Source organism: Limanda limanda, chromosome 22 (genome assembly GCF_963576545.1).
Source record: "Limanda limanda chromosome 22, fLimLim1.1, whole genome shotgun sequence".
In the NCBI taxonomy this organism is placed as follows: Eukaryota; Metazoa; Chordata; class Actinopteri; order Pleuronectiformes; family Pleuronectidae; genus Limanda; species Limanda limanda.
The window spans coordinates 17,355,169-17,382,976 of record NC_083657.1 but is presented as its reverse complement, the minus strand read 5'-3'; the positions used below and the strand labels follow the sequence as shown (position 1 = coordinate 17,382,976).

The window sequence follows — 27,808 nt, the reverse complement described above, 5'->3', positions numbered from 1 at the left end:
AAAGGCGTGGACTAGTTTTTCTGCATCTTTTTGCGAAAGGACATGTCTGATTTTTGAGATATTACGCAAGTGGAAAAAGGCGGTCCTAGAAATTTGTTTTAAGTGACTATTAAAGGACAAATCAGGATCGAAGATCACTCCCAAGTTCCTGACTGTTTCATTGGAAGCAAGGGCAATGTCGTCTAGCGCAGCTATATCATTAGATAATGTTTCTCTAAGGTGTTTAGGGCCGAGTTTTATAACCTCTGTTTTATCTGAGTTTAATAAGTGAAAATTGCGGGTCATCCAGGTTTTTATGTCCTTGAGACATGCTCGAAGTTTAGTTAATTGATTACTTTGATCAGGTTTTATTGACAAATATAACTGGGTGTCATCCGCATAGCAGTGGAAATTTACCGAGTGTGTCCTGATAATGTTTCCTAGTGGAAGCATATATAATGAGAATAAAATCGGGCCGAGCACAGAGCCCTGTGGAACACCATGGTTAACTTTGGTGCGCACAGATGACTCATCATTAATTTTTACGAATTGGGAGTGATCAGAAAAATAAGATTTAAACCAGTTTAGGGCCGTTCCTTTAATGTTAATTAACTGTTCTAGTCTCTGTAATAAAATGCTATGGTCAATTGTGTCGAATGCTGCACTGAGATCTAACAGAACGAGGACAGACACAAGTCCCTGATCTGAAGTTATTAGAAGGTCATTAGTAACTTTTGCCAGGCTGTCTCTGTGCTGTGATTGGTTCTAAACCCAGACTGAAAGTCTTCATATATATTATTTTCCTGGAGAAACTCACACAGCTGATTGGCTACAACTTTTTCTAAGATTTTAGACAGGAAGGGGAGATTAGATATTGGCCTGTAATTTGCTAAAACCTCTGGGTCTAGGGTGGGTTTTTTGAGTAGGGGTTTGATAACAGCTATTTTAAAAGACTGAGGTACATAACCTGATGATAATGACAGATTGATTGTGTTAAGTAACGAATTATCAATTAGGGGCAGAATTCCTTAAGTAATTTAGTTGGAATCGGATCTAAGATACAGGTTGTTAGTTCAGAACCTGAGATTATTTTAGTAAACTGATCACGGGTGATCAGAGAGAAGCTGTCTAAGTAATGGGAAGGATTCTCAGCTGTTTCTGAGATCTCTGTTGTTGGGTGGATATTAGTGCCAATTGAGGGCAAGAGATGGTTGATTTTATTTCTAATAGTTAGAATTTTATCATTCATATCATCAGCACAGCATTTTAAATGTTCAAACCATGATATTGAACAAACCCATGGACAAAGCTACAATTATTGCAGTGCTGGAATTTGTAGTTTATTATAAAAAAGTCAAGTTGAAACAGTTACCACAAACTAAATCCTCTGCCCTAAACCCTCCATAAGAGTAAGGACATTGTTTTATATTTTCCACTGAACTTTTACATGTAATGAAGCTCAAACTTAACAACTTACAAGGGGCTACATAATATTTAGTACAGTGCATATTTACTGAGAAAAGGCAAAAATACCAAGACCAATATTGGTATTTTAAGAATCCATAATAAAATTAATCAGATCATTTTTAACTGTGAAACTTTAACATATTTCATTGTAAAGCTGTATGATAGAAGGTGTACAAAATATTGTAAAAAATGCAAAAGACAGTCCCATTTATATTTTAGTCACTTGACTTTCAGATTTGGTGTGAGGGCACACGCAGCGGCCAATTTGATTCCAGTGGCTGCCACCCTTGTATGCCTGAAAATGCTCCTGAGTGGTTGATACACAGAAAAAAACTTTTTTTCTCTTTTTCACTCACTCTCTCTCACGCACACACACACACACACACACACACTCTCACTCACGTGCCATGCCAACTCAACATTCTAATACATAATTATTCTTTGTGACTTCTTATAACTGTTGAAGCAGTAAAATCCTTAAGGTAGCCACTCTCTTCTTCATCATCCTCATCTCTTGCTGCAGAAGCACCCATAGGTGTAGGCTGGTAGTCATTTTCCCATCTTTCTTCAGAGTATGTCTGGCGTTCCAGAGTTGCAGCTACAGCAGCAGCAGCTTCCAGCCCCTGGTTGATGTAACTGGCCTCCTGGCTGGCCTCCAGGACGGGCAGCTCCAACAGAAGACCTTTCAGTGTTTCACCCAGTTCCCTGAAGCCAGGCCTCCGATTCGGCTCCTTATCCCAGCAGCTCCACATGACTTCATAACTGAGTTTGTGAGATGGAGCAAGGAGAGGCAGGAGTTATGGATTATGTGTAAAATACCTTTTTAGCAATAGCTTACTGTAAAATCAAGCATTGTCAATGCCTCTTTACAAGTTTTACCTTACTAGATCTCATCAGCTCTGAGACATGTTTTTAAATATTGTACAGATTCACTTTTTTAGGCTGAACTAAGACAGACTTTTCACAAGTCCTGCTTCTCATAGTCCCCTTAATGTTCTAAAAGTAAACATATATCATATATGAATATTTAAATGTAGTACCACTATACAAAACATTAAAGTGGTTGTCTAAGCTATCTTTGGGATACACTCTGATTAGGTGGCTCTGCCCACTAGCATCCTCAGCTTTCTGTTCAGATTTAGAAACGAATCCAAGAACAAAATGATTCTGTCTCTGACACAGAAACTCACAGTTTTTGGTCACACTCCTCAGGTGGTTTGAGCCTATGTCCAGACAGCAGCAAGTCCAGCAGCTCATGGTTATGGACTCCTGGATAAGGAGTCCTTCCGCGGGACACAATCTCCCACATGGTCACCCCAAATGACCACTGAGGGGATGAGGGCACAAAACCAAATTAGATAATCTGTTATCTTTATCATCTATCTTTAATTGGGAATATATTTCATTACCAAACAACAAGTCAAAGTATATATCAAATAGAGCTTTGTCAAAGACAGTTGCTGGCATTTTAGTTAGTTCTTATCATACTGTTGTATATCCAGGTGCTGATTTTCCAGTAAGATTGGTTTTAATTCCATTTTTTGATAGTTATAAACATTATTGACAGCTGAGACTGACTCACGATTGGTCGAATGGTGGGGCCTCGCTACCACGGCTCCATCCCCTGATCGCTATTGCACAGACAGTGGCTGTACAATAGCGATACTTTGGCATCATTTTGATTGAGTGGAAGGAAGTGGAGACATGTTAATATGGGCCCTATTTTATTGTGTTTAAATTTTGGGAAATTAAGTCAGCAGGAATAACTATTTGTTGGGGCTAAATGTGAGCTACAATCTGACCTTGTCTTTTAAATTACTTCAATTTACTTTAATTTACTTTAATTTACTTAAAAACAATTATGTTGAAGTTCAAAAGAATGCTGAACTCACCACATCACTTTTGGTGGTGTACACAGACTCCGACAGGCTCTCTATGGCCATCCACTTGACTGGGATACGGATAGCAACTTTCTGGCGATAATAATTGCTGCTGTAGATTTTCTTGGACATGCCAAAGTCAGCCACAGATACCCTGAGATCGTCCCCCAGCCTTGTGTGAAAAAAACATGCAAATTAAAAAGTGCATTTGCATGATAAGTAAAGCATGATAAGGCAATACTCTCTGGAATAAGATCAAATTTTCTCGCAACACACACACACACACAAACACACACACACACAGATGCACACACATATCTCACACACACATGAGTAGCTTCCCTTCAGGATACAAGTCATGGTTGAATACCAATAGCTGAGGACAGAGACACAGTCAGAGACAAACAAGGAAGCCTTGATTTCAAGCCACCCCTTCCTGCTGTAATGTGTTTTTTTTCCTATCAGTGTCTCCCTCTAACGGACTTACATGCAGTTGCGTGCGGCCAAGTCCCTGTGCAGAAACCCCTGTGAGCTCAGGTAGGTCATCCCTGCTGCAATATCAATCATGAAGCGCAGGAGACTCTGATGGGGCACAAACTGGAAGGGCGGGTGTTTATTTTAAATTTGTAAACATAAAAATATGCATCGTGTTGTGGGTAGTTTTAATGGAGGTGTGCAAAAATAAAGAGCTCAACACTCTGTCTGGGAAATCAGCATTAATTCTGACACATGACACATTTTTACTAGTTTTTGATGAAAATCTTAAGTAAATCTTTCCCCAACCTTGGTTACAGGTCTGTGGTTCTCATCTTTCAGTTCCCTAAAGCACAACCAATTACTTTGGTGTAACTTAAGGTGCATTTGTAAAACATTCGATTACACATATTTAGATAGTGTGTAGGATGAGTGATCAGATAATGAAATAATTAGGAGCTATGCCACTGTGTGTGATTCTGCATTTTGTTGGGTATTGTTAATGTCAGAGGATGTCGAACCTTGTTAAGCCCTGAGAAATTGTGATTTGTGAATATACCAATAAAAGTTGATTGATTGCTTAATTGAAAATATTAAAGGTTTCTCATGTATATCTTGTGTGAATGTGCCGACATACGTTCAACAATATGCCCCATCTGCACATGCATGTACTGACCATTGCAATATCACCATAGCGTGTTGCAATAAGGAAGCGACGCAGGTCTCCATGTTTCATATATGGCAGTATGACGAGTGGAACCGGCAGAGGAGTGTCCTGCTCCCTCTGCAAAGTGACCCCTGCAGGATAAAACACACACGTCTTTCACAGGTCAATGCTGTAGCAGCAGAAAAGAGAAGAGTCTGTGGGTTGAGCCTCTACAATCAGATACAAACAAACATCTGATTTACTGTAGTTTGCATAACTTGAATGATAGTGTATTTTGCAGCAGTGCCAGCTCAGAAATTGGGTTTGCTGTGAAGTGATCCATTTATGGTTAAATGTGTTTTTGAATAAGGATTCAAAATAATTTACAATGTAACCTGAGCATAATCATCAACCTGAGTTGCAGGGTTAGCCGTTTTAAGAAAATACCTTCTGGTAAAATGGTCCAATGTAATCAGCTATTGATTTACCCAACAAAGTAAACCAAGCGTGCTCTCTGTATATATGCATACTTATATGGACAACCATGGTGTGGCTGAATGGATGTTTTAACAGTCCAGTTGCACACACATTTAACCCTGTTTAGGATTAGATCACTGATTTAGTGATTAGCTTACCGAGTAGTTTGACCACATTTTCATGATCAAAGTTCTTCATGATCTCGGCCTCTCTCAAAAACTCATCCAAGTCTTCCTGGCTGTGGATTCCAACTGTGTTTATGTAAGAGAACATTTTTTTAAAAATAAGAAAATTACAGTAGTGTTTGGATAAAGACTGTGGTCTTTTATTTTGTACACACCTCTCATGGTCTTCACGGCCACTTTGATGTCCAAATTTTCCTCTGGTGTGAAAACCCCTTCACGAACTGAACCAAACTCCCCTGTAAGAAAAAGAAAGAAAGCTCAATGTTATCATGTCCTGTTTATCACCACCAGGGGAAAACAAGTAGATTTTAGTAGATAAACTAAGCCTGCATGAGAAATGGTTCAGTCCTTCATTATTTTGAGGGTTTCAATGCTAATGAGTCTATAGAAAATGCCTATATACTGCTCCTGTAGTATCATCCAAGCGTCCCTAAACCCCAACATTTATTCATTTACACCATTTTTTGCCTAGATGTCCTCTGACATCCTCCACTGCAGCCACAAGTGCGTGAATCACACTTGTGACTTGAGGTTGAATGATCATCAGTTCCAATTTCACTTTGTCATAGTTGGTGGAAAATTGCAATCACTGTTTTTTCTGATTAAGAACTTAATCCTGGTTCTGAGAATGTTGCCTATAATTAACAAGATTGCCTCTTTCACATAAACCCGGGTATGAGACGGTTAATAAGTAGCTTCCTGGTACAGGTATCGAAGAGATGAGACGGCCAATGTCAGATTCATATCCTATGTTGAACTTCAAATTAAAAACCAGCTGTTGCTCTCATCTGGATTTGTTTTCCCGTTTGGTCTGCACTGGCTGGTTTTTGACTCTTAATGCCCCAACCTTCCGAAAGCCTTGTCCCTTTTTTATATGAAATCATTGAAATGAACAAGCTGTTTGAAAGGCTGCATCTGGGAGCTTCCCCTGTGTTGGCCTGACAATAATCCCCCAGTGTACTGGCCTGCTTTGTCAAAACGGAGTTCATGTTGATGTAAAAACAGAAGTGACGGGTGTCAGTCAGGTCTCAGTGATCTGATGAGTATTGCATCCTAGTAGCAGATTGCAGCTGATGAGGAATCATACTAACCTTTGCCAAGCTCCTTCCCCAGGGTCAGCTTGTTTCTCTCTACCAGAACCTCCTTCAGACTGGCAAGCAGGCTGCCACTGAACCCCTCCAATATCTCGGCAACCCCTGCCTCCCCTGGAACTCAAATGAAAATCCAAGCATTAACTTTTCAGGTGTAATAAAAAAGGCATATCCTCTGTCTTTTGACACAGGCTTTATTTGTAACATTTCAACTGAGGCTTATTCGATTTGTCATAGTTATACAATCCAGCTTCCTCCTCCGCCCAATTCACCTCTGTTCACCTGTGATTCATCTTCTCATCACCTGTAGTGGTTGCATAAAAGCGCAAATTCTTCACACAGTTATTTCCAAATGCTTCAAGTTACTCAAGAACAGCATCTATGGGGCTACTTCTTCTTTGGTGGTAATAATCAAACAGACATTCTATTCTTCAGGGTCAATAATGATTAAATGAAAAAATGATGAAGTATTAATCTATTATCGTTCAGATACTTACTGTCGGCCTGCTGGGCTGCAGCCTCCACCACCTCTGGACGTCGGTAGGAAAAGTCAACGCTCACTGGCCCAAGCTCAATTTCTGGCTCTGTTCTGTGGGACAATTAAAATGTTCATATAATTAAAAATGGAAGTGTCATCAAATGAAATAAAAGCAAAAATAAAATGTTGACTATAAAATGATGACTATAAAGTATGTTTTGTTCCTTGTCATCCATGGAAAGTTCAGCATGCAGCTGTGGAAGACTTAGGATCAAACCGCCAACCTTCTGGTTGAAGGACAACCACTCTACCCCTCAGCCACAGCCGCCCTAGTAGTATGGTATAGTATCTCAACAGAATATCCAAGGTAAAAGTCAGTTAAGACGGAAGAGGCTTTTACCTGAGTTTAGTGTAGTTTCGTCGGATGATGCAAACAGCTAAGAGGATGACAGCCATGAGCAGTAGGCTACCAAACAGAGCACCAACAGTCGGCCACATGGAGACGGGTCTCTGGTCCTGAGGAGCTGCTGTCATTTCAGGTTCTGAGATGTTTAAGCCTGGGCTCACAGTGATCACAACAGACGGAACTTTCCCTGAGGGAAACATGTTGTGTTGAGTGGCTCAGAAGGAATTCAATTAACTGTAAAGATGCACTTATTGGTTTTGGTATGATACCCAGTGAAGCTCCCAACATGTTAATGCAGCTCTAATCAGTATTTTTATATATACAATGTTTCGGCAAGAGTGCAAAGGCCAGCTAAGCAGAACTTTTCAGCATCTTTCTTCTATGTTTATATCGTCTGATAAACCCACTGCCAACTAAAACATGAGCCCTGCTCAGACCTGCAAAAACATTTGTCCCTAATGATCAGATCACAAATGGACAGCTCTTTCTTCATCGGCTCACACCAATCTGGCAGATCACTTCTCTGCTCTATAGGCAAAGGGCCATGTACTATATTTCTCTGCAAAGGCCGCATTATGTTGTTTTTAGCCAGTTGGACTGTACAGATGTGTCTGTTTTGAATATCTGCATGTGTGTGAGTGTGTGTGTGATAGAGGAGAGATATAATTTAGCCCAGGACACATTCATGTTTACACTGTTGAAAGAATGTGGCCACTTGTGTCCCAAACCACCTTCGAAAGTGATCGGTCCTCAATGTGTCTTGAGTGTCTTTAATACCAAGTCAGAGGACCACGTAATAATGAGCCCAATACTCCTGTTAGTTGTTGGTGGAGACCAAAATAGATATTAAAGCGATGTATCTTAAGTTGGACTTAATCCTAATTGAATTCTTAATTGTCACAAGAGGAAGTAATAAGTTACATTTACTCTTTGTAACTTTTACAAAGTCCTTTCTTGTTGTTTTTTTTAAAACAATTCTAAAAATGTATGGTGAGGCAACCCTTAAAATAAGCCTATTTGCTGAACCTGGCCACAGAGCAGCATTTACAGGAAAAGTAGCACAAGTAGAGAAGAAGTGAACTGATATCAGCTGATATTAGTCACAGTTACCTACTGGTCATACCAGAGGAGGAAAGAATGTATCCATAGTCAGGCTTACATACATCTATGAAGGTTAACAGTAGCGGTAGATGTTTGGTGTGCCCCTTGTTGGATGGATATGTCGTTCGAGGCTTGCACTGAGAGTCTGTAGTCGCGCTGTGGGTTTAGTCCCATGATGCTGACCAATGTGCTGGTTAGCCCTGATGAGTCTGGCAGGAAAATTACATGGTCCTCACATGACTCCCACTGACCACCAGCCTCTGCTTTCTCCTCACACTCAACGCCATATATCACTTCCTGTCTGCCTCCCCGGTCAAGAGGTGGATCCCATGTCACCATCAGCACTGAGTCATTGTGAGGATGGGCTGTTAGATTCACTGGAGCAGAGGGCGGCTCTGTGACGTACACAACAGACAAGCAAAAACATGCTTACTGTCAAAATCCATTAAAATGTGCAATTACAAAGGTACACAAAAAAATGTATTCAGCCATTTGTATAATACAATCATAAACAATCTGTGATATCAGAAATATACAACAGGGGCAAAGCTAAATTTTCCATTATCTTTTCCTTTAAAATATTTTCCCTTTTTGAAATTTTAAGGGATGTAGCATTTTTCAAATGAGATTAATAACATAACAATAATGTAACAACATCAGATCAGCGAGAAAAGTATTTTCTGACCAGTTGAGGGTGCCATAGCTGGCCAATTTAATTCATGTAGGGACTTTAATCTGTAATCCAATAAACTACAGTTATTATAGGAAGACACCTGTTTATTCCCAGTAACCCTGCTCAGTGTCTTACTGGTGCAGCTGAGGTCTGTGGGGTCTGTTGGTAGGCGGCTGAAACCCTGCAGACAGTCACATCTCTCCGATCCTTCCCTATGTGTCCCGGAATTAGCGGGGCACAGCCGGCATCCTGCACTGTCATTGGTTGGTTTGTAGTAGCCCATCTTACATGCTGGTGGAATAAGAATAGTCTTTTATCTCTTTCAAAAACATTTTTTTAGTCAGTTGAAATAGTGACAGGGTTCCATAAAGCTGACGCATTTGTCCAGACATGTTCATGGTCCAAAGAAGATGATTATTTACTACAGGTAGGGCTCTCTGTATAGCTGGAATTCAGTAGGACTAATATTTTAGTAAACTGATTTTGGCTGACACATACAGTATTATTCCTCATAGATTTCCAAAAACCTATAATCTAATACAGTACATGGCAATAAGCAGGGACCACTATAAAAGGTTTGGCCCAGGTTCCTCTAACACATTGTTTTAGTTCCAACAAAGCAATGGACAGGAAACATGTCAAAAATAGGGAAAGAAGAGGATCATGAGAAAGTGGATGTGAAAGTCCTGAGTTGTGGTTACAAGAGTCAAGATTATGTTGGTCAAGATGGTCAGCTGGGAATTTTTTTTGTAAGTAGTTGTCACCTCATCTCTCGACACAGGGCAAAAATAACATTTTCCAGGAATGCTCATTGCTCAGTTCAGTTTTGTTATTTTTAACCTTTTACATCAGAAATTGTATATTACCTAAAGTGACGCAATGAGTGTGTTGGACAACTGTTCGTTGTAACATAAGACATTCATTGATCATGTTGCCAAATGTTTTTAACTTCTCGATCCCATACTGGGCTCAGTTCTAATGCTGGAGTTATGTAGGGTCTTAATGATAGTAGTAATGAAAAAATTCTATCCAAACTCAAACTATCACGTGTTTTCTACATGTTCATACATATATATATATTATAGGAGTAGTAGTCAGGCATTGTTTGACAGAGATGTTGTGCGCTCACCTTGATTCACTAAGCTGCTTCTGCATAAGACATATGGGTCTCCTGAACCTGAACCAAACTTAGCACTGCACTTTCTTGTACAATATATAATACACATGCCAAGTGTAAAGTCGTTAAGATGAACACTTGAAATACTGCGAAATCTGTGTTCCACAAGCCGACAGAGCCCTCCTGATCTAAGTGGACTGTTTGCTTGGCCCGTGGTTATGCAGCGGAGCTGCTTCAGAAATATTACTGGTCATTAGTGAGTTCTCATCAAACAGTTGTACAATATACTGTCACCCTTCATTGTTTGTGTGCTGGACATTAATTAATTAATTATATAATCGTTATTAATTAAACGAAACGGAATTTGCTTTTTCAGAGCCACATCTGAAATCAAAGCCAGAATTTAGATATAAAGTAAAAGGTTATAAGTTTAAACTCTGAATTCTGACTTTTCCAATAGTGATATTGTAACTTCAATCTCAAACATCTTTTCAATTTGTTTTATATGTCATAAATCATAGATTAGTTTTACATTAGTTTTACATAAGATGCACATACACATACTACGAGTATGTAAGATGTGTAATATGTTAAGATGTTTTTCATATGTAGACCTTTATTTAATGCTTATTGGTTTTCAAAAATGGCTGCTTTATTCAATACAAGTGTGACATAAATATGAAATGTGAAATTGAAAAATCATCATATCTCCATACCTTGACAGGTGCTGGCCATGACTTGATGCCCAGGTTCACAGGTACACCCTCCCTGCAGTGGCCCCCACACTCCATTTAAATTACACTCTCTAACTGGTGGAGAAACCTCCACTGCTCCCATCACACATGAACCTGTCAGCGGCTCAGACCCGGCCCCTGTTCTACCGAACAACGCCAGGTTGGCCACTGTGTCCAGGCACCTCTTGTAGTAGAGTCTTATTGACGTTAAAAGCACGCATGTCCCCGAGTAGGAGAAGGCGAGCTGGAAGCCTCTGCGGCTGACTGAGCCCAGACTCAGGGCCACGCTGTGATTCAGGTAGCTGGACATTTGTCTAGTGTCTCCAGGGAAAAGCTTAGAATTCTGGAGTTCCAGGACCATGAAGCCATTCTGAAACTTTCTGATGGTTGTGTCTGTATCGAAAAGATGAACTCTCAGTGGGCCAAGTTGACCAGGTGGCTCCTCTTCTTGAGCAAATGCAATATCCATCATTAGATAGTGAGCTTCTTGGCGCTCCATCCACTGGCTTAAAACAGTTCTTGTAATTCTGCTTCCACAAGCTTGGAGCACAGGCACTGGACTCTGTCTGCCAAGTTTCATAAGAATGTCAGTCCACTGTAGTGACAAGAAGAAAAATTAGTGAACAGCCACATACTAAACTTACAGAAGCATATAAAACAACATTTATCAGATTAAACCTAAAATACCACTGGAATATTCAAAATATAACTAAATATTTATACAACGATTATAATGTTAACATGTTAATCATCTAGTACCCATGCCATAATTAAACTGAGCCTACTGGTACCCTCATTTAAAAAAAATGAATAATAATAATAATAATAAAAATAATAATAATAATAACATCAATGTTATTAATATTATTGATAGAAATCAGCCTTATGAAATTATAGACTTCAAATAGTAAACTAGCAGCGGTCAGACTTCTAACGAATCCATTTAAAATATCTCATGGAGTATTACTAAATTAATTTCCCCTTATAAAATTTCCATTTCAGGAGTTTTAATCACTTTTGAATAATTTATTTTCAACAGAAAATAGCATAATCTTGTTTGAAATATCATATATTTTTACATTTCATAACTGTGCCCCTTACACGTTTTCTTATTTACTTGTGTGTTTGTTTCTTTACCAAATCGAGGAATTATGTTGCATTTGTTTGTTCTGTTTTTTTATGAAGATATTTGTCATCTCTGGCTTTGATGCTATATTAGTCATTATGATAATAATTAGGTAAATGAGTTAGCACAAACTTGTACTGTTATTTATAACAAAGTTAACACAGTAAAATAAAACAATAATGTACAACAAAGGCAAAGATCGACAACACTATAACACAGTTTGTAAATTTAAAGCAATGAAGAAATTTTTTTTTAATTAAAATGTATAATTCTCTCAAAAGTTACACTGCATTTTTCCTGTACATGACAAGGTGTGCCGTAAACATTTCCCTTGATCAATCTTACTTCTGAGGGTGGTCCAGATGTCCAGCCCAGTTTGGCTTGTTTGTCAGAGTGGAAAATCTCCACTGAGCAGAAGAGACGGGAGAAAGGCAACACTGTTATACTGCTGAATCATGTTGGACCGCTTAAAACAGAGACTTTCACAGACTTTCATGGGCTGAACCATGAAGTGCTTTTGAGGTAATTAGTCAAATCTTTTTCAAATTATTTCAAAACTGACATGTAACCAATGTAAGGTAGGCTCAACCCTGAATACAATGAGTTGCAGTATTCTAGTTGAGATATAATTAAAGCATTGATGATCTTTACAGGATCAGTCCCTGGAGGGCAAAGATCTGAGCATGATGAGATGTTTCTTAACTATTTGTCAAAAGAGAGGTCACTGTAAAATACCCAGGTCTAAGGCAATAAGTTAAGTAATTGAAGAGGTTTCCAAGATGTGTAAATCAGAAGTGTTCGCAGAAGTGTTTCGTGCCATTTTGCTTTCATCAGCGTGGTGACTCAAGTTAATTCCTCTTTTTTAAAAGGAACATTGACATAAATTAAATCCAAAAATTATCAACACTTTGACAGTGTTAACAAAAACAAAAAAATGTCAAGCTTTGTAAAAGCTGATAGGGATCAATTTTTAAAATAAATAATAGGAGTTAAAAGATGTTTTAAAAAAAACTATGTAAAGACAAAGTACTGTCATGCGCAATGCTTAGGCATCTCACTTTAATTGAGGGAAATGTATATTTTGCTTTACTTAACTAGCAGGTTCAAATTTACTTCCACAATAAAATGATTGAAAGCCTACATACAGAAACATTATTTTATTTCTTAATGTTACACATTTATCTACTCAGCAGAACTTGAAGAAGGTAAATCCCAGCTACAAGAATTGCTCAATGTTTATAAATCAACAGTAATAACCAGCTTGTTTTGACTCTTTTGACTTTTTTGTTATAAGTGCATTTTATTGGTAATACTAAAGTAACTTTTAACAATTTTGAATGCAAGTCTTGTATTTTCATATCATAAATGTTATTTCTACCCACTTACACATTTCTTGGCTCGAGGATCTGCACTTGAACACTGCCATTTGCACAAAATGAAATCACACTCTTGATATTTAATATCATGTTTGGACTGTACCATTGCGGACTTCAAACATCACTTAGTTATCCTGAGCAGTAGGTTAGTTTTTCATCCAAATAAACTGAGGGGAAAATTACAACAATTGCCTAAATATACACAATACCATATATCTCTTGTAGTGAATTTATTCAACTGTAAATCACCATATGCTTTTTTGGCACACTTTGTGACAACCCCTTCAGAGTTTAAAATACCATCATATTTTCTAGCCATCTTATATAACATATAACATCTTAAACTTTTACACAATTACAATAAAAACCTTTTTTTTCCATGCTGAATGTAAAGCAACTGAATTCTCACCCTCCTCTGCTTGATCTTGTGTTTCACAGCCAGCATCCAGCATCCACATCCACAATAAGTAGACAGCCACAGGCCACATTCTACAGTTACACACAGTCATGTTTAAATGTTGTATTATAATCCACTGCTGCCTGTTCACACCCAACCTGTCATTCAGTGTCTTCTCTGTTTACATCTACTCATCACACGAATGTCGTAAGCGAGCCTCCCTCCCCTATGACAGCTGAGTTCCTGTGCCGCTACTTCACCTCTTTAGAATACAGCAAAACAGGAAACCTATAGAATGCAATGAGAACCTGTCTCTGGTCTGACATCCATGACCCTTGTGCATAATAGTGTGAAGATGCCACTTGGGGCTCTGGGTAAAGTTAAAAAGGACGTCCTCATACACAAACAAATCAATCTCTCCATTAATGAAGAAAATAATCTGCTGCAGTTTAATGACAATAATCTTTTAAATAGTTCCAAATTAGCTCCACCAAAACCACCAAAACCACAAAATCCTGCTTTTACATCAGAACAGACTAATGATAATAATCTGATTGAAATATGTCCACTTTGTTAACACATAGCATAATGCTTAAAGAACATTTTCACAACTACATTTATGTACACTTTTTTATTATTTACTGAAAACTTCCTCCACCACTCGAAAACAACTTTTTGCTGCTCACATCATCAATTTGGGTGTTGAACTGTGTGTGTGTGTGTGTGTGTGTGTGTGTGTGTGTGTGTGTGTGTGTGTGTGTGTGTGTGTGTGTGTGTGTGTGTGTGTGTGTGTGTGTGTGTGTGTGTGTGTGTGTGTGTGTGTGTGTGTGTGTGTGTGTGTGTGTGTGTGTGTGTGTGTGTGTGTGTGGTTAGAGCAGTGGTTCTCAAACTTTTTCTGTCATGCCCCACTTTGGAGCTAGAATATTTTTCTAGCCCCACACGCTCCCCTGCCCCAATAAAATGACGACAAAATGGGCCAAGTTTAACATGTGTATTTACATGACATAAACATGAACATTAAATTCACATTACTTTCAAGAATTTCTGATGTGCAAATAAAAAACCTTTTTCAAATTACTTTTTGTGACATTTGTCGCTTTTTTCAAAAAATAGTGCAATAACTTTGCTTAAATTCAACTTAATTGAAGTACTTTTGGTGACATTTATCACTACATTCCTCCATCAGTCTGTACTTTTTCAAAAATAGAGAAAAAATTTATTAAATTATAATCACTTACAAAGATGATAAAGCTCAACCAAAATGAACACATGCATGTGACTGGGGGGTAATGTTTCTAATAATAACATGTTGTGAGACTGTTATTTGATTTTACTTGGAATCTACTGCTGTCTCAAGCTCAAACGTCATTTTCCATCCACTGTTGTGCAAGATTTTCTCACTTCCTCCTTCTATTATTTCTTCTTTAGAATTGTTGACACTTCAGAATTTTTGCCTTAATCAGATCATCGAAACTGATATGACGGTCACACAGCTGTTCCTGGTCTCCCCTCTTTCTCACTTGTCACTACTCTTTCTACTCCCCTCTCCCCTAACACTCCAACCTGTTGAGGCAAAAGGCCGCCCCACATTAAATCTGGTTCTGCTGCAGGTTTCTTCTATTTAAAAGGGTTTTTTCTCTCTCTCCTCAGTCGTCAAAGTGCTTGCTTGTAGTGTTAACTCTATAATTTTGTAGGGTCCTGTCGTGTCTTTCAAGCAGCAGTGTTGTTGAAGTCGGTGTTTGAAGAGAGGAAGACCGCAGACCCAGAACTTGCAGTACAACAGAGTTTATTACACGGAAGTTTCACAGGTCAGGACGGATACCATGGTATACCCGGGGTCATCACAAGCCAATAGTTAAAGTCTGCTTTGCCTCTGCAAGGCAAGGCCTTTTATAGGGGAAGTGGGACCCCAAAACTAGAGATAGCATGACATCACACAACCGGGCCTTTTACCTAAATAAGGACATGTTTAGTATCTTGTAGTGTAAGGCGTCTTCAATTTACAGTTTAAAAGAGTATTCTCTGGGGGATAGAGCTAACGAATAACATCTGGGATAGTGTTCAAAGAGTCTGAGAATTTGAGAATCACACACCTAAGATGTTAAAATGTCATTGTATTTAATAGCCATGCTCAGAAGATCTCTTAGTTAAATATACTACAGTCCCAACTCTAAGTGCCTTGAGATAATATGTGTTGTGATTTGGTGCAATTGAATTGATTTGATTCTATTTTTAAAAGAAGATTTTGTAATTTTGGTCAGGATGACCAAGTTCTTTCACATGACTTCTTAAGGCGCCCACAGATTTCAGCATCAGTAACATTTTGGATTAGAGACCCAATGATCAGTGTAATTGCAGCTATATAGATATATAGATATAAAGCTGCAATTACATATAATATAGAACTATTAATAATAAGAATATGTTTCAATAAAAAAAATGATGATGAATGAAAACAATGATAAAAAAACTCATTAGACCTGATATAATTTGTATATATTGTTTATTATAATAAATTGTGTATACACATTACTGTAGAAATCTGCCATGACTGATCTATCTTTTTTTTAATTTCAAGGTAAATGTTTCATTTATCCACACAGAACCACATGCTCCCATGTCCCCACCACCTCTTGTTCTGCCATTCTATCCTTCAAACCCATGTATAAAGAAGATTAACGAAGATTTTAAGAATTTGTAGCTGATCTGAAAGTTATGTCTGATGTTACTTAACAACTAACGTGGTTAAGACCTCACTTGGACTTTGTCATGGCAGGTTACAGCTCTATACGATTTTACAGATCTTGGAAACATGGTTGAGGATGTTTAACATTCATTAAGGATACATTAGCATATGGACGAGTAAATGTTCAAGGTGAGTATGAATGTGCTAGAAATGTGTAGTCCCAAAGGAAATATTAAACAAGTCATTTTGTGAAATCCTTCATTCAATCAATCAAATTGTATTTTTATAGCCAATATTCAAAAATAACAATTTGTCTCTATGACTTAACAAGCTGCAACTCCCTCTGCCCTTCAATCTTTGCAAAAGCTGTTAATGTAAACATTCCATGAGATCTCAGAAAGTGTTGTTAGATGAGAAATATGGTGTGGCGACTTACAATACTTTATGGTGATGTGATCATACAGACGCCTAGGGAGAAGCAATCAAATAACTAATCGGTGAGAGGTCACTTGTATGCCTTAATTATGGAGGAGGAACCAGAATGCATGTCAGAAGAAATTCAGTTTCACGTTTAGACCTGTGGAGGCGGGTCAGCAGAGGATCTCCATCTGGACCAAGGAGGGTACAGCTTAGTCTAGTGGGCTAATACCTCTCCCTGGTAGAAGCAGCTAGAGCTACCACACCGAACAGATAGACACATGAAGAGCCGAGCTGCTACGTCACCTGGAAAGGTTATATGCCGGTTGATTTATGTTTGTTTATTTAGGATTTATGATGATTAAGGATTTTGAGCAGATGGTGGCTGTTGTCTGGTTCTGTTGGGAGACCCCCGCGTGGCAAGGGACTCTGCCGAAATGGCACCCAACGTGGGACCTAACACAGCCAATAGAGTAATACATGTCTGCATTGGCCCAAATGATGAAGACGTTTTCTGCGATGCAGAGGAAGCAGGTGGTGGCAAGCAGATAGCAATGGGAGGCCCTCCAGTTAAAGGGAGAGAGGTAAAGGAAGGTCAGGATCTGCGTTGAGTCTGCCTCCGTTATCCTCCTCCATTGGTGTCTCCCACGAGACAACCACAGCGGGGAAATCTGAGGTGTTTCAGGAGGGGACTGAGGTGACAGCAACGGCCCCTCAATGAAGGAAAGATAGTGGATGCACGGAGCCTGAAAAAACTGATGGATGGAAAAAAGTGAACCATTCATGGCTGAGTTTTGGAAGAGGTTAAAGTATATTTCTGGGTTTTGTAAGTTCTCCAGTGAGCATGTTTGTGCCAAAACCAGTTGAGGTGCTTTAACTGCCAAAGGTTCGGCACAGCCAAAAACTGTAAAGAGAAGAAGAGGTGTGCTTGGTGTGGGGTTGAACATGAGTATGGAGCAGGGGTGCATCCAAAATGCTGCAGCTGTGGAGGAACCCATAATGTTGCTTGTGTGAGGTGATGATGGGAGAATATAATCCAAAGAATAGTGTGGGAGAGTGGGAAGAGGGATTACATATAAAGAAGCTGTTCGAATTTCAGGTTATGCTTGGTGACATCGCCATTAATGGTTGAGGAATTTTCGGGACTCAAGATCTGCAGCCAATGATCGGATTTATGTGGACAAAAAGTCTCTGGCTGTCCACGGTTCATTAGTTTTCCCTCTTCCCTATGATCTACTCCTATTCACCTCCTCCCCTGTACGGCATTCCTGGCACCTGGCTCGAGTCCCACATCTGACGCAGTCCCCTCATCAGCAGCTAGAAAGTCTTCTCTCCACTCATCGTCAGATTGTTCACTTCAGTGGGAAACACTCTCGGGCCAATCTAAAGATGACTTTTTGCCTCAGGATGGCCAGAGCCAACCTGCCGGCCTGTATAAGATAAAGTGGATCTGATAGGGGATAGGGAATTTTAACAAATACAGATGGTGCTAAGAACCCTAAGTCAGGGGTGACTGGGTTTGGTGTGGCAATACCAGTATTTTGCTATTGGAGATGTTGGCAGTATGGGTAGCACTAACGTGGTTGGAGAAAACCAGACAAGAGGAGATTTTACTTTGCTCAGATTCATCTTCACTTTTAGCTAGTCTAAGGTCTTTAAAATCAAACAGCCATCAAGCTGCTCACAAAGATAGTAAACCAGGTAGATCAGGTTAAATTCAACCAATAGCAAGAGTATGCAATAGAGCTTATAATAACTATAATAACCTTCCTGCTTGAACCCACCACTGCACTGCACTCTCACACTAGAATCCTATGACTTCTCAGAAATACAGTAAATAAAGTCACGATCACATCACAGTCCTAATTCTTTCAGTGCCTGCATACAAAAAGCTGGAATGTGATCCATACCATATTCGAACAATAACATTTGTCACATATTAACACATTCTGCTGGACAGTTACACCTGAAACCACTGATTTATCTCATACTGGTCATTTTATACTGTAAGACTTTCCCCCTCTGAATGTCTGTTGAGCTGTCTGTATTGTCTTCATCTCTATTGATGCCCCTATCTGGATTTTGTCCTGTCTTTGTATTTCTGTCTTTTGCATTCTGCAGAACAGGTACATGCTGTAAACCAGTTCTAACTGAGTCAAGTCCATATAAATGTAACAGAGATTTTACTTTTATAATAAATAGATTAATGAAATGAAAAAAATTCCTGGGAATGGATCAGCTGGCAAATGAGGGGTTAGAGAATGATAACATCAAAACCCAAATTGTGATCAGCAAAGCAGAGGCTCAAAGTGTAATCTGGGAGAAAGTCAATCAAACATGCAATAGTGGCACAGAGAGGAGAAGGTAAGACATTTTACCAGTTTCAAAATAATGAAGTTACTAGAATAGGCAGGTGCAACTGGAGAGAAAAACTTGTCGGGCACCCCTCAAGGAAGTGTACTCACTCACTCCCATTCACACTCTATCAATCTGTAATTTACTGTTTTTAGAACACCTAAATCAACTTTCTACCTCAGATGTTATCTCATCCCTTTTGTTTATGATTAAAGCGTAGTTTACAGTACATATATGTATACATATTTAAATGTTTATATTTTACTTTGGATGTTTCTATTTTTTTTATGTATAGATTTTAGTTAGCTGTGGCTGAGGGGTAGAGTGGTCGTCCTCCAACCTGAAGGTCGGCAGTTCGATCCCCAGTCTGACCCATCTGCATGCCGAAGTGTCCTTGGGCAAGATGCTGAACCCCGAACTGCCCCCCCCCCCCCCCATAGAACAACAACGTGCTGCTAATAGATGCCCTGTATGAATGTGTGTGTGAAGGGGTGAGTGTAAACTGTACTGTAAAGCACCTTGAGTGGTCATCAAGACTAGAAAACCACTATATAAATACAAAACCATTTACCATTTTAATAACTGGCGACACCAGGCAGAGACGATAGAACTAAGACTTTCATTGCACTGATAACTTGTTATTTCTGCATTTGACAATAAAGCCTTTGATACTTTGAACATTGGACCTTGTGGTGTTAAGTAGGTTAAGGTTCGAGCACAAACTAAACCTTGAAAATTGTTGGGAAACACCAACTACTACTCAGCATAGAAGAGTAAATATAGAGTTGTATGCAGTATGCGTGGCAGAGAAAGTGATGAGGAGTATTCTGAGGGAGTTAGGGGAGCAGGAACTATCTTTAAAATGAATACTGAGTATGTGGGAGAGATCACAGGTCAGAGTTCTTTTAACTTACTTAAGGGCCACAGGGGTTGTGTATAGGATATAAAGGGCACACATAAGAAAGGGTATCAGAGTTTTTTATTTATTTATTTATTTATATTCTGTCAGTCTGTTGTCAGATTCACACTCCGGGGCTGCAGGTGGCGGTAATGCACCGTAAGCTGGATGCCAACCCCCATCAGACAAGTAGCGGAAGCAGCTGCCACCGAAAGCGTTGTTGCTAGTTGCCGCCGCCACAATTTGAGCCAGTTTCTTCCTGCAGGTAAAACCCAGAGAATTTCGACGAAAGTCTCAATATGGTTTTTTTTGCAGAGTCTGTAGCTTTTGTGTCACGAGCTGCGTTTCATGGAGTCGGTGTAAAGCCCTCGGCTGACGCACATCGCCGCATCCGTTAGCCGTACCGTGATAACGAATATTAACGATGTGTTACTTTGAGCTAACGCGGTGTTTTCGGATCAGATGTGTAAACACTTTAAAGGCAGGCACCCTTCTGGATTCTGCGGATGTGCATGTACTGCGACAGTTAAGCACGTATTCATAGAATGTAGCAAATACAATACAGAGAAAGTTAGTATGCAGCATTGGACCGATGAGTACCTCCATTTTCTTCAAAATTCTTCTTTGTCCAAGAGAATCATTCATCGATTTGTCTCATAGAGCTTTAGCAAGGTGTGACATCCTCTGTCCGTAACCCTCAGCAAGAGTCAGGAAAAACTACCAAAACAACGTGGAAACCTCATAGAGCCACATGTGAGGATCCGTCTCCCAGGACGGACAGAAGTGCATAGATACCGCGAGTAGCAGACACATCAACAAATAATATTATTTACACCATTGATTAGTGATCAGCCGAAAAAAGCAGATTAGACAGAGATCCTGCACGATTCAGGGTTTACATGGGAAAATATGTGTGATCGGGTCATGTGTCGTCTTCACTGTCATACCACACGTAAAGAGTGTTTTTTTTTTCTTCAATCTTTATTGATAGAAACAATGAACATAGAACTTCCTTTACAAATATAAATGGCATGGTACAATGTGAGGCATTATTTTTCATAGATAAAGCAGTAATGCTTATAATATAATATAATGGGGGGGGGGATTATACAATTTAAAATGAAAGTAAATAGATCATTCAAAAACGATAAGGGCTATCTTCTAGTTAAAGCTTTTCTATTAAGTTACACATTTTTTAAGCATTTGTCTCCATAAGTTTCAGAGATGAGAAGTAGTAGTACTGTAACATTTTTTGTTTAAAAACATTTCTTGTGTTCTTTTCCAAGAATAATAATTCTGTTAATTGCTGAATCATTTTATTTGAATTATATCGCACCACTTAACAAGTTGACCACATAATTATGTCATTGTATGATTATTGTTGTGTTCTATCTATACCAAAAATCACATTTTCTTTTGGGATCTTTCAATTAAGGAAATAACCAGTAATGCAAATCTTCCCCAAAGGCACTTCAACATGTGTTCATAGCAAAATAAAATATTTTCATAATTTATGGAAAAACAGCACCTTCAAAATTATCGTGAAGGATATTCTATTGATGATTTAAAAAGTGGACTTCCTTTGCTTTAAAAAAATAAATAAAATTAACCTGCACTAAAGTTATTTTTACATTACAAGCATTGCTACAGTTCTGAGCTCTTCTTTTCTCACCCTCACCAGGTTGCTGATTTGTTTGAGCTGGTGAATCTCTGAAAATGACTGAACAGAAAAGTGACCACAGTGATGTGGACAGTCTGTCCGACAGTGAGGAGTCTGAGCCGGAAGAACAACCAAACACAACTCCCTTTGACCAAGAGCTGGACCATGATGACAATGAGGACGGGGACTTTGGAGGAGTTGTCGTCTCTGCTCCAGCTGCTCAGATGTCATTCAGTCTGAGAGGAGGGGGCTCAGCTTTCTCCAACCGCAGCCAGAGTATCTTTGACAAACTAGACAATGCGGTCCAGCGGACCGCATCTTCTACGAGCGAGGATAACATTACAGATGGAGTGTTTGCTTTGCCTCAGCCCCCGTGTCCGAGCTTGAAGAGGAGCCAACCTCAATCCACCAGCTCCACACCACCAAAAAAAAAAGAATTCCCAGACTACGTGGCGCACCCTGAGCGTTGGACCCACTACAATTTGGAGGACGTGACTGAGACCAGTGATCGAGACAACAGCAGGGTCGCTCACCAATTCCTGTCCAGTCTGAAGAAGGACAGAGAGTGTGATTCCCCCTGTAACATCCAGGAGAAGATGATCTTCTCCAGACCAAACAAACTGCCTAAGGACCAGTCTGCAGATCAGCCATCAGCTGTCAGAGCAAATACGAGGGGAATGCATCTCAGTCATCTGGAAGACGAGGAGGGGTGGGTGGAGGCCAGAAAGAAAGAAAAGTCTGGAGGAAAGGGAACAAAGCAGGAGGAAGAAGAGATCAATGAGACACAGACAGACAAGGAGAAAAAAATTATAGTTTTGGGTCAACCAGAGGAGGAGAAAAAGAATCAGATGCCTAAAGAAAGAGAGGAGGGGATGGGGGTAAAGACTGAGGTTGCCAAGCCCAGCTTTACCACTTTCAGGAAACCTAAGAGTAAAAACTACAGGAAGAGTACAGAGCAAGAAGACAACTGACCGTGATACAACTCTATCACTTCTTCACTGTCATGATGATCCAAGTAGAAAACTGCCTGTTGTACAGTCACGTATCAGAGCTCCCTCCTGCTCTTTAGTTCATCAGATATTCTGTGGCCTTCCCGGTAGAAAGTTTCAGATCATGGGTGAACAGAATAGTTATTCCAGTAGATTTACACTCTGGACAATGAGGATGAAAATTTTGAGTCAACTAAATTCAAGGGCAAAAGCCATCTCTGAAAATCAAGGTACACCTGTACAGTCCAATACTGGCAAATCATTTTGTTGTGTTGTTAACTGTCGTAAAATGTTTAGTTTGTGTTACAGGTTCGATCAATGAGCTCATATAGTGATGGTGGTGTACTGGACTGCTGTGTATTTAGAGGTTGTTCCTAATGTAAATATTAGAATGGACTCTGAGTATGATATCATCCAATACAAAAGCACCTTTAAACAGAAAACTGTATTTGCACATTTCAGGCAATATCAATAACACCTCAAACTTGATAAAGAGAAATGTTGCAACAGTACTGCTTGATGGATTGTATCATACATATAAACCTAATAAAATGGACATTGTGTTAATGTAATCTGTAGTTTACATACGACCAAACAGGAACTGAGTTCAGTTACTACACTGTTGATTTTATCAAGGGAGCTTTATAAATAAAATGTTGAACTACAGATAACCTTTTTGCCATAAATATATGAACTGAAACATTTTATAACTGATGGACGGATTATTCATTGGGCTTCCCAAACCTTAAACATGGAATTCAAGGACCTTCTGCCCTGTTTCCTGTTTCATTAAATGCATTAATTGAAATTACTGTTAGATGTGTGAAATGTGAGGTAGCAACTGAGTGAACAGTCAGTTCTTGAATTTGTATCTGTTGGAAGCAGGAAACATTTTAAAATTACTTTGACAAGAGCCAAATGGTGATGTCACAAAAATCATTTTTGCATTTAAAAAAGCTTCAATGACATCTAAGCTGAGATATGGCAACATTGAGAGTAGTTAATGACTTTCAGTAGTTGTCAGGCCAAATGCACTCTATAGCCCTTCATAAGATGGCTATTGAACAGCAACATAAATGTCTGATAGTCACCAAAATAATAAAAAAGTAAAATAAATTGAATATCAAAGTGGTAAAAAAGTTTGATGCAAACTGGTTTAGGTCCAAAATTCAATATCATTGTCATATAAGCAGCTTGCCTGCATCCTAGTTACTATTCATGAGTTTACAATCAAAATACAAATGATACATATCAAGGAGTAAAGAATATAAGATTGAATTAAAAGCGGATCGTCCTCTCACCAAAAGCTTGGCAGCTTGATCCCAGTCTTCCACGTGCTGGGGCAAGATACTCAACCCCTAGTTGCCACTGACAGCTTTAAAAAAAAAAAAAAAATTCAATTAATTTTAGAAGATTTATAAAATATTTCTAGATACTTTGTAAAACTCTCTTCACAGTTCCTCCAGAATAAGAAGAGGACTGTTTTGAATTTAGAAATAATTATAATTATTTTAGGAAAACTTGTTCAAAATGAGAAGTGAGTATCGTTGTGGATTTCATTACACATCTGTTTCCAATTTTTCTCTTCCAATTTTTTCTCAATTGTACTTATTGATATTTGCTTTTTACCTTGCATGATTATTAATAATGCATTAAATTCAGTAGTGTATGTCTGTTTGTTTGCTTTTAAGCAGAAGTGGTAAAAGTACACATTCTTACTCAAATAGAAGTACAGATACTTTTGTTAAAAATAGGACTCAAATGAAAGCACAGGTTCTGAGATGTACTCAAAGTATACAAGTAAAAAGAACTCATGTCACATTAATTTAGTTTGAAGATTATTTAACTTGAACCACTCTCACATCAAGTAAAATAGAAAACTATTTACTGAAACAGGTTAAAGCAAGAAAAGATTTGTGAGCATCAAAAACTGTCCAGGAGGAAATATGTTCAATGTATTGAATGAAGTATTTTTAATTTAAAGCTTATCTTGATTCTCTTGTTTGTTTAATCTTGATTAGTACGTTACGCTGTGTTACGTATGTTGTGCTTATATGCACTGATAGATACAGAACAAGGAATTGTCTTTTGTGTGTTATTGTCCATAGAGAGTTGAGAGTTGAAAGTACAGATATTTGTGTACATTTTCAGTGCTATGCGGATGACACCCTGTTATACTTGTCAATAAAAAAAAGAACATTGTTATCAATTAACTAAACTTCAAGCATGTTTCAAGGACATACAAACCTGGATCATCAGCAATTTTCTCTTATTAAACTCAGATAAAACAGAGGTTCTAATACTCTTTCCTAAACACCTTAGAGATGCATAACCGAATGATATATTTATTCTATATGACATTGTCCTTGCTATCAGCGAATTTGGGAGTCATCTTTGATCCCAATCTGGGACGGCTGTGGCTGAGGGGTAGAGTGGTCGGCCTCCAACCTGAAGGTCGGCGGTTCGATCCCCAGTCTAAACCATCTGCATGCCGAAGTGTCCTTGGGCAAGATGCTGAACCCTGAATGGCCCCCCATAGAATAACAAAGTGCTGCAAGTAGATGCACTGTATGAATGTGTGTGTGAATGGGTGAATGTGAAACTGTACTGTAAAGTGCTTTGAGTGGTCATCATCAGACTAGAAAAGCGCTATATAAATACAAATCCATTTACCAATTTCTCCTTTGATTCTTTTTTAAAACGTATTTCAGGGATTGCCTTCTTTCTCTGTCCACATCTTTGTTACATCCAGACTTGATAATTGTAATTTCTAATTCTCAGGCAGCAGTAAGTCCTTAAAGTCTCTGCAGCTTGTCCAAAATGCTGCAGCACGTGTCCTGACAAGAACCAGGAAATGCAACTGGCCAGTCTGGCACAGCAGTTGATATTAAACACTTGTTTTCCCAGTCAGAGGCTGCCTTGCACTGGGAGCTGAGGAGAGACAGAAGGGCACACAGAGAACATCCAGTACCAAAGAAGGGAGTCGAGCACAAGCAGAGGAAGGATTTGAGATAAGATAACAAACAGTCAATTGATATGGAAACAGAGTGAAGAAGGAGATACTAACAGAACAAAGCTTGTGGTAAGACACTATCATGTGTCAGCAGGTGTGACACAATGCATGGAAATAACATTTCACATTAAAGTCAGAACATTGTCTTTTTTACCAAACTGCTGCATGTAGTTCCCCAAAGTGAAACAGTTTATTTTCCTGAAACTACTGACACTTTAAAATAAATCAATCTGTTATCGCTTATATATGTAATGTGGTCAATCCTTAATAAAAAGCTTTAGCTAAAACAGGATAGTTTTAGCAGTGTTACTTTGGGAATTAACTGAAAGTCACGTTGTAGTGTAAGTGTGTGTGTGTGTGTGTGTGTGTATGTCAGCATCGCCATACATGCACGCTATAATCTCCTCAAGTCAGCGCGTACCCACAAACTAATGGGAACAATACTAGACGATAAGGACGGCATGGGTCTCTGCTTTATTTTAATGAATTGAAGGTATGGCATAATGATGTGTTTTATGTTTGTAAATGTTTTCAAACATTTTGATAAACTTGTTTAATACTTGTGTGACCTAATATGAAATGTTTGTTTCATAGGGCAGCCTTCAGGCAGAATAATTACGGTCACTGTTTTCCCCACATTTAGATTTCATTTAGATTATTTGGCCTTGTTTAGAATAAGTTTCTTTTTGATAAATTGGTTTTATTTCTGGTTTCTTTCTTTCTTTTATTTTGTTCTTTGTTCTATGGGCTATGTGCAATATGGCTGACGGGTACTGTGCAATCCTGGTTTAATGGCTTGAATATTGGTGAGTTATTGGCTCCGAAAACTAGAGACCCTCTTCTGTTATTTCATTGTATTCGTTTGCAGTGATAATCGACTGGTGCAATCACACCAGTGTTGGGATTATTAAAGTGTGCTGTGCTTGTTTTATGCATGACATTTTAGCTTTGTTAAATTGGGTCTGGAGCCTTTAACTTCTCTCTTTTAATCTGTTATTTATATCAACAGGCCAGTACTCAATACTTTGCACCTGATCCCGTGCTGTTCGATCAGTCTTTTTAAATCATTTGTACAAATTGAATAAATTGTCTATCTCTGGAATCATCAGCCTCCCGTCCAGTTTATTCTGGATATATGTGGTGAACCCGATTGGCATTCAACTGTCACCCTAAACTTTTGACCACTACATATACACCAGGTCAAAAACACAGATCCTCTTCTCTACAAAGTAAACGCTTATTAGCATCACATCAACGACTGAAATATGAAGTTTAACTTGACACAGAAAGTGAAAGGTCCAAACTCCAGATTCAAATTCAAACCCCAATAAATTAGACTTTGCCGTTTTTTGGGTCGAACAACAAAGACATGCTTTAGCTGGCATCAGAAATGCATACAGTTAATTTGTACTTTCATTGGGCCCACTGAAGAACCAGGTGGAACATGAATTCTATTTATTTACTCCATAGCAAAGAAACCAGTTAAGCAGCAATGACAGCTGACACCATGTCACTCGACTAACATGGATGGGGCATTGTGTATGGCCTGTACTTCAGTCAGCCACCAGGGGGCAGTAAAGACTCTAAACTCTTTTCATTGTGTGGTTTTGAGAAGATTTGTAAACCGGTTACTTAGGCAAAAGTTTGAAAACGACACATTTATAACTGAAACCCTGCATTATAAACTGAGGGAGGGAGTAGAGTTTAAAGGGAGGTGGAAGTTATCAGGTGCAAAGAAAAATGCTTTAAAGCTGCATTATGGGAAATGTAGGTCACAAATCAATCAATCAATCAATCAAGTTTTATTTGTATAGCCCACATTCACAAATCACAATTCGTCTCATAGGGCTTTAACATGGTGTGACATCCTCTGTCCTTAACCCTCAACAAGAGTAAGGAAAAACTACTAAAAAACGTACAAACAGTCCTCCGTTGGCCTCTGCTTCCATGTTCATTTTGTACTTTATAATGAAATGGAAGTTAAAAAACCTCACACACATAATCTGTTTATAGAGATTAGGAAACATACAGCTCCCACACAAAGCACTCAACTTATGGAGGTACAACACTCAGTTGCAGGAATATCCCTGCGATAGTTTTACTGATCATCACTAACACATAGAATCTTGTTTTTATATGCAGTATATCAACAGAAAGACTTTCTTCCTGTTTTTGGGAGTATT

The 27,808-nt window shown here is 38.8% G+C and overlaps 2 protein-coding genes across 2 annotated transcripts; one reads left to right on the top strand and one right to left on the bottom strand.

The window, feature by feature from the left end:
* Window positions 1-1,311: 1,311 nt before the first annotated feature.
* Window positions 1,312-13,769, bottom strand: si:ch73-40a2.1 (tyrosine-protein kinase receptor TYRO3). The gene is made up of 15 exons (XM_061066270.1): window positions 13,620-13,769; window positions 12,180-12,241; window positions 10,691-11,303; window positions 8,993-9,148; window positions 8,247-8,579; window positions 7,078-7,270; window positions 6,697-6,788; window positions 6,200-6,319; window positions 5,264-5,344; window positions 5,082-5,174; window positions 4,477-4,598; window positions 3,814-3,923; window positions 3,339-3,498; window positions 2,637-2,773; window positions 1,312-2,208 (listed from the first exon to the last, which is right to left on the bottom strand). Exons 1-15 carry the CDS (start codon window positions 13,717-13,719, stop codon window positions 1,881-1,883), a joined length of 2,700 nt encoding a protein of 899 aa, XP_060922253.1. The 5' UTR covers window positions 13,720-13,769; the 3' UTR covers window positions 1,312-1,880.
* Window positions 13,770-20,154: 6,385 nt separating this feature from the next.
* On the top strand, window positions 20,155-23,184 carry tssc4 (tumor suppressing subtransferable candidate 4). Its single transcript, XM_061066042.1, has 2 exons — window positions 20,155-20,228; window positions 21,645-23,184. The coding sequence occupies exon 2, from the start codon at window positions 21,680-21,682 to the stop codon at window positions 22,592-22,594; it is 915 nt and encodes a 304-aa protein (XP_060922025.1). The 5' UTR covers window positions 20,155-20,228; window positions 21,645-21,679; the 3' UTR covers window positions 22,595-23,184.
* Window positions 23,185-27,808: the final 4,624 nt, after the last annotated feature.

Bases quoted from the DNA above. Each gene is read 5' to 3' on its own strand.
- si:ch73-40a2.1 (XM_061066270.1), bottom strand. From the start codon at position 13,719: ATGACTGTGTGTAACTGTAGAATGTGGCCTGTGGCTGTCTACTTATTG. The intron at 12,242-13,619 runs GTGAGAATTCAG...TCTTCTGCTCAG, and splicing joins ACAAGATCAAGCAGAGGAGG to TGGAGATTTTCCACTCTGAC. The intron at 3,499-3,813 runs GTAAGTCCGTTA...TTTTCACACAAG, and splicing joins TTGGCCGCACGCAACTGCAT to GCTGGGGGACGATCTCAGGG.
- tssc4 (XM_061066042.1), top strand. From the start codon at position 21,680: ATGACTGAACAGAAAAGTGACCACAGTGATGTGGACAGTCTGTCCGAC.